This window comes from Calidris pugnax, unplaced genomic scaffold, assembly GCF_001431845.1.
Source record: "Calidris pugnax isolate Ruff unplaced genomic scaffold, ASM143184v1 scaffold335, whole genome shotgun sequence".
NCBI lineage: Eukaryota > Metazoa > Chordata > Aves > Charadriiformes > Scolopacidae > Calidris > Calidris pugnax.
In genome coordinates this window covers 2,012,880-2,019,511 of record NW_015091148.1, presented here as the reverse complement: position 1 = coordinate 2,019,511, position 6,632 = coordinate 2,012,880, and the positions used below count along the sequence as shown (strand labels likewise).

The following is a 6,632-nucleotide window of genomic DNA, read 5'->3' as shown; positions in this document are numbered from 1 at the left end:
GGGGGGGGTGTGCCGTGGCCACCGAGCGGGCAGGGCCGGGGGGAGCCGTCCCGGTTTATTTCCCGGGCTCGCCGCCGGTGGGTCCCGCGGGGAGGGGGCGGCCGGTCGGGTCCAAGTTACCGGTGACTTTCAAACGTCCTTCCCCACCCGTGCCTGCTCCGGGGGGATTTTGGGGAGCGGGGGGGTGTATGTCACCGTGCCGGGCCACCGCCCAGGGAGACAAAAGACCCCGAAAGTCGGGGCCGGGGGGTGCGGGGGAACCGGGAGCGGGACCGGCGGCGGGGCGGGGGGCAGCGGGAGCCGCTGACGGGACGGGGCGGCCCCGAGGGCTCCGGTGGGGCCGGTGCTGCCGCCGGCTCCGGTGCCCGTCCGGGGTGGGGGGGGTGGGAGGAAGGGGGTGTCCGGGGCTTTGTTCGCCCCCGCGGCAGGAAATCGCCGTTGTTATCACCCGGTTTATTAGAACCGGTTTGCGCCGGTGGCTCGGGCTCCCCCTTTCCGCGGAGACCCGGGTCGCCATTGACGGCTGCGAGCACCAAAAAAAAGCAGCCAAATCCACCCAAAACGCAGCCGTGGGTCCTGCCCCCCGGTGTGGGCAGCCGGTGCCCGGCGGAGCCGCCCCCTCCCCCGCGGGGGTCGGTGCGGGAGCCCGGGGCTGGAGACCGCAGCTCCCCCCCCCCAGGTATTCTCCTGCCCGGGGGGAGCCTGGCAGTGCCCCCCCCGTCACTGGGGGGCTGGGGGCACCTGCCCGGGGGCAGCAGTGTGCAGGGCACCCCGGGGTGCCCACCCAGGGGTGGGAGCTGGGGGGGGGCTTCCCAAACAGCCTGGTGCCCCTGGTCCCCTCTCTGCGAGGAGACCCTGGGGCTCTGCTTGGCCCCTGCCCCCCCAGCACAGGGTGTCCTCGAGGTCCCCATGGTGTCCCCATCCCTGCAGCGTCTCCATCCCTGTCCCCGTGGTGTCTCCATCCCTGTCCCCATGGTGTCCCCATCTCTGTCCCCATAGTGTCCCCATCCCTGCAGCCTCTCCATCCCTGTCTCCGTGGTGTCTCCATCCCTGTCCCCGAGGTGCCCCCATCCCTGCAGCCTCTCCATCCCCATCCCCGTGGTGTCCCCATCCCTGTCCCCATGGTGTCTGGATCCTTATCCCCATGGTGTCCCCATCCCTGCAGCGTCTCCATCCCTGTCCCTGCAGCCTCTCCATCTCTGTCCCCGTGGTGTCTCCATCTCTGTCCCTGTGGTGTCTCCATCCCTGCAGCATCTCCATTCCCATCCCCGTGGTGTCTCCATCCTCATCCCCATGGTGTCTCCATCACTGTCCCTGTGGCATCTCCATCTCTGTCCCTGTGGTGTCTCCATCCCTGCAGTGTCTCCATCCCTGTCCCCGTGGTGTCTCCATCCCTGTCCCTGTGGTGTCTCCATCCCTGTCCCCGTGGTGTCTCCATCCCCGTCCCCGTGGTGTCTCCATCCCTGTCCCCGTGGTGTCTCCATCCCTGTCCCTGTGGTGTCTCCATCCCTGTCCCCATGGTGTCTCCATCCCCGTCCCCGTGGTGTCTCCATCCCTGTCCCCGTGGTGTCTCCATCCCTGTCCCTGTGGTGTCTCCATCCCTGTCCCCATGGTGTCTCCATCCCCGTCCCCATGGTGTCTTCATCCCTGCAGCATCTCTGTCCCTGTGCCCATGGTGTCTCCATCCCCATCCCTGTGGTGTCCCCATCCCTGTCCCCATGGTGTCTGGATCCTTATCCCCATGGTGTCCCCATCCCTGCAGCCTCTCCATCCCCATCCCCGTGGTGTCTCCATCCCCGTCCCCATGGCGTCTGGATCCTTATCCCCATGGTGTCTCCATCCCTGCGGTGTCTCCATCCCTGTCCCTGTGGTGTCTCCATCCCTGTCCCTGTGGTATCCCTGTCCCTGTGGTGTCTCCATCCCTGTCCCTGTGGTGTCTCCATCCCTGTCCCTGTGGTGTCCCCATCCCTGCAGCATCTCCATCCCTGTCCCCATGGTGTCCCCATCCCTGTTCCCGTGGTGTCCCCATCCCTGCAACCTCTCCATCCCCATCCCCGTGGTGTCTCCATCTCTGTCCCTGTGGTGTCCCCATCCCTGTCTCCATGCTGTCTCCAGCTCTGTCCCTGTGGTGTCCCCATCCCTGCAGCCTCTCCATCCCTGTCCCCGAGGTGTCCCTGTCCCTGCACACCGGCCTCTGGGGGGACTCCACGGCGGCTGAAGGGGCTGAGAGACCCCGACTGGAGCCGTGGGGAGGCAGGACAGGGAGTGAGAGGGACAAGGTGGCCCTGGGGTTGTACACACACACCTGCAGGCACCGCTCCACGCACACCCACCCCCAAAACCACAACCTCACACACACTGCCCTGCACACACACACACACACACACACACGTGCACCCCGGGGGTTCCCTGGGCACGGGGGTCACCCCATTCCTTGCCCGTTTTGCCGTCAGTGGCTGTTGTTGGGTTGTTGGCTGTCGGGTGTTGGCAAAGGGCCTGGCCCGGTGACACCGCTCCACGCCTGACCCCCCGTGAGCACCTCTGGGTGTGTGTGGGTGCTATGTGCATGTATGTGTAGTATGTGTGTACACACACGTGTGTGTGTGTGTGTGTGTGTGTCTCCCTGGGTGTGGGCGCGTACGGGTGTCGCACCCTCGCGCTGCCATGGCGCCCACGCTCATTGACACAAACCCGGGGTTTCTTCCCCCCCTCCTCCTCTCTCCCCCCCCCTCGCCGCGGATGGTTGTGATAATATTCTGGCTCCTCTCCAAGTATCGGGGTTGCCATGGAAACAATAAAACTGCAGTGATTTTGGGCCCTGGCTCCACCGTCTCCCATTGTAGAGGTGGAAGTGCCGGAGCGGGCGGGTGGTGGTTCCCCGGGGGTCTGCACCCCGTGCCCCGGGGAGGGGACACACACACACACACACGCTGCCCGTGTGCCCCACATGCACCCCAGGCTGTGCACACCCACACACACAGGTGCTGTGGCTACTCCTGGCCGCGGGCAGGTGGCCAACACCGGACTCGGGAGTTTCTATAGAAACGGGGAGGCGGTGGCTGAAAATGCCTTTTCCATCGAACAAAACAAAAATACACTTTGAGTGTGAGTGTGAGTGAGTGTGTGCGTGTGTGTGTGTGTGTGTGTGTGCGTGCACAGCCCGGGGAGCTGCGGGCAAGGGGCTGGCTGACAGCGGTGATTTGTCCCCTGCTCAGAGGCATCTTGGCATCGTGGGGACCCGCTTGGGGACCCCCAGAAAGATGCAAACGTGAGCCCGGGGCTGCGTGGGGAGGTGTGTGGGTGCTGCTGGTGCACCCCTGGGGCTGGCAAGGTGTGGGTCCCAGCGTGGCACCCCCACGCTGCCCTGGATTTGCTCGTTAAAGGGTGATGTGTGTCCCGTGGGTGCGTGACGTGGCCGTTAAGGGTTCCCCCCCCGGGTGTTTCCCCGCAGGGAGGATCCGCCGCGGCGCTGCTCCAAAATGCACAGGACCACCAGGATAAAGATCACCGAGCTCAACCCCCACCTGATGTGCGCCCTGTGCGGCGGCTACTTCATAGACGCCACCACCATCGTGGAGTGTCTGCACTCCTGTGAGTGTCCCGTGTCCCCTCACGGGGTCACGCTGCACCCAGGGGTGCCCCGAGCCCCGGGAAGGGTGGTCGTGCCGCACCAAGACCCTCCCATGGATGGGGCAGTGCCCAAACCCATCCTGCATCCGGTGTTTTTGTGTCACGGAGCTGTGGATGGGGCTGGAGCAGGGTGGGCGAGCAGGGGTCTGGGCCCCTGCAGGGACACGGGGGGGGTTGCCAGGCTGGGAGAGGGGCTCTGTCCCCTTGTCTGTCCATCTGTCTGTCCATCCAGTCTGCTCACTGGTCTCTCCCCACAGTCTGCAAAACCTGCATCGTTCGCTACCTGGAGACGAACAAGTACTGCCCCATGTGTGATGTCCAAGTGCACAAAACCAGACCCCTCCTCAGCATCAGGTGAGCTCTGGGTGGGGGGGGGGGGTCGGTCCCACTGGAAGTAAAAAAAAAAAACAACAAAAAAACAAGGGAAGATTCCTCACTTGTTGAAGAACTGGCAGAATAAATCTGTTCATTAAAGACAACACAAAGTTGGGGGAAAAGTGATATTTCAGACTCATTTTCGTATTGGGGTATATCCTTCAGGACCTTCCCCGGTACTCTTTGAGAGAAGGGGGCAAAAGAAGAAATTCTTTTTTTTTTTTTCTTCCTCCTTTTTTGGGTTGGTTTTTTTTTAGCCTTTTCCATGGAAATCCGTTTTTGTAGTAACCCTTTTTCCCCCTTTTTTTTTTTTTTTTTTTTTTTTTCTGGTTCACTATGAAATATTTACACTCCGGCTCCCACGGCTCCCTCGCCGAAACATCCCCCCCTCCTCCCTGTCTGGGGACATGGATGCGTGGCTGGGCACGGCGTGATGTCCCCAAACCCTGGCTGTGGGGGTGACACGGTGCTTTCACACCCCCTTTGCTCCCCACGGTGTGGGGGGGAACGTGGGGCACGTGTGTGGGCACCCCTCAGGGTGTCGGGAGCCTCATCCAGACCTGGCACCGTGGCAAAGGGTTTGCTTTCCCATTTTCCTCCCCAAATCGGTGCCGTGGCAGCACCCAAACACACATGGCCACTGTGTCCCCCCCCTCGTGGCACCCTGTCCCCCACCCAGAGCCACCACCCTGGGCTGAAGGGGGGTGACTCAGGGGAGAGCAGCCACCGGCTGGTAATTAAGCTGCCAATCAAAGCGGCAGAGGTTGCTTTTTCATTAGCTTGCTGTAAATTATAAAGCAGAACTCTCTGGGTAGGGATTATAAATAAAATCGCAGTGGGGCCTCGTGAACCAGGAGTGACGTCACCGGGGAGTTGGGGATGAAAGACGTGGCTGGGCTAAAAATAATACAGGGTACGCTCATTTGTTTTTCTTTAAAATAAAGGCCTTATTATTAAAATGGAAATAATTGCAGATATAATTTACTTTTCACCAGTCCCACTGCTCTTGCTTTGTTTTTGTGATTCTTTTTTTTATTTATTTATTTTTTTTATTATTTGCCTGAGCTGCTGCTTTTAAATTGTGCCAGATGCTCTGCCGGAGGGTCCCGAGCCCCCGCCTCCCGGTGAAATCCCATTCCCAGCCCTCTGCTGGGGCTGGGGCTCCCCCAGTTCCTCCAGAGGCTCCTGCCTCCAGATGTCCCTGTTTTGGGGAGTCCTCTCCACTTTCCCTGGGTGCAGACACTGTCCCCCCCTCCTCACAGCAGAGGGAGATCAGCGCCTGAGCCCTGAACGCAGATATAATTTACTTTTCACCAGTCCCACTGCTCTTGCTTTGTTTTTGTGATTCTTTTTTTTATTTATTTATTTTTTTTATTATTTGCCTGAGCTGCTGCTTTTAAATTGTGCCAGATGCTCTGCCGGAGGGTCCCGAGCCCCCGCCTCCCGGTGAAATCCCATTCCCAGCCCTCTGCTGGGGCTGGGGCTCCCCCAGTTCCTCCAGAGGCTCCTGCCTCCAGATGTCCCTGTTTTGGGGAGTCCTCTCCACTTTCCCTGAGCACAAACACTGTCCCCCCCCGTCCTCCCAGCAGCAGGAGATCAGCGCCTGAGTCCTGAACTGCAGCCCAGGCCAAAACTAAAATTGGTTACAAATTAAAACTTGCAGAAACATTTGCTGATCTTAGATTGTTATTTTTTTGAAGTTCTCAGTGTGGTTTTTTTTGTAATCGTTTTGACTACTGAAAGGGATCCTGCCCGTTGTTGTTTTTTTTTTTTTTTTTAAGTTCTCAGTGTGGTTTTTTTTGTAATTGTTTTGACTACTGAAAGGGATCCTGCCCCCCCCCAAATCCTGCTGTCATCATCCCTAGCAATTATAAGGATTTTTGAGATGGTTTTCTTGCTTTTTTCTGGAGTTAACCCTTTGTGGTGAGCGTGAGGACGGACGGGTTTTCCTGCGGGACGGGGCTGGGGCATCACCAAGGGATGGGACAGGGATCTGGGGCTTTGTGCTGGGATTTTCCAGGGGGGGAGATGGGGAGAAGCAGCATTTGGGCTGGCTGGGGGGCGGGCACACGCTGCAGGGCAGCTTTGGGCAGCCCAGGGAGGCGGGTTGTTCCCTAATCCAGCTGTTTTCTCTCTCTTTTCCTTTTTTTCCCCCCCTCCCCAGGTCGGACAAAACCCTACAGGACATCGTGTACAAGCTGGTCCCGGGGCTTTTCAAAGGTACAGCACGGGCAGCTCTGATCGTGTGGGTTTGGGGTTGTTTCCAGCTCCCTCCCACCCACGGGGGAAAGTGGGGTGTCCCCCCCCATTTCACACTCCCCACGTGTGTACCTGCCCGTGCAATGGGGAGGGCAGGAAAATCCATGGGGTGAACGGACAGGGATGTGTCCATAGGGATAGAGCCCACCCCACGCTCTGGCAGCTGGTGGGGGGGGGGGCTGCTGGTGGGGGGAAGGAACCCTGGGCAGCAAAATTGGGAGTTTTACTGGTATGATTTGATTGTTTTTGGTAAAGCCACTGCCCTCCTGTGGGTCTGTCTGCCCTCACCGGTGGGGAGCGGGCACCTGGAAATCTGGGGCTTCCTCCTGCTCCCCTCTTTGCACCCTCCAGCCCCCTTGGGGGGCTTC

The 6,632-nt window shown here is 60.0% G+C and overlaps 1 protein-coding gene across 1 annotated transcript in view; it reads left to right on the top strand.

The window, feature by feature from the left end:
- Nucleotides 1-3,145: 3,145 nt before the first annotated feature.
- The window catches only part of PCGF2 (polycomb group ring finger 2), a gene marked incomplete at its 3' end in the record, with an annotated part of 25,798 nt that continues 22,311 nt past the window's right edge, over nt 3,146-6,632 (top strand). Inside the window, exons 1-3 of the mRNA XM_014958942.1 lie at nt 3,146-3,591; nt 3,888-3,984; nt 6,170-6,225. Of these exons, the coding sequence (XP_014814428.1) occupies nt 3,480-3,591; nt 3,888-3,984; nt 6,170-6,225 (265 nt within the window). The remainder of the gene's footprint in view (nt 3,592-3,887; nt 3,985-6,169; nt 6,226-6,632) is intronic.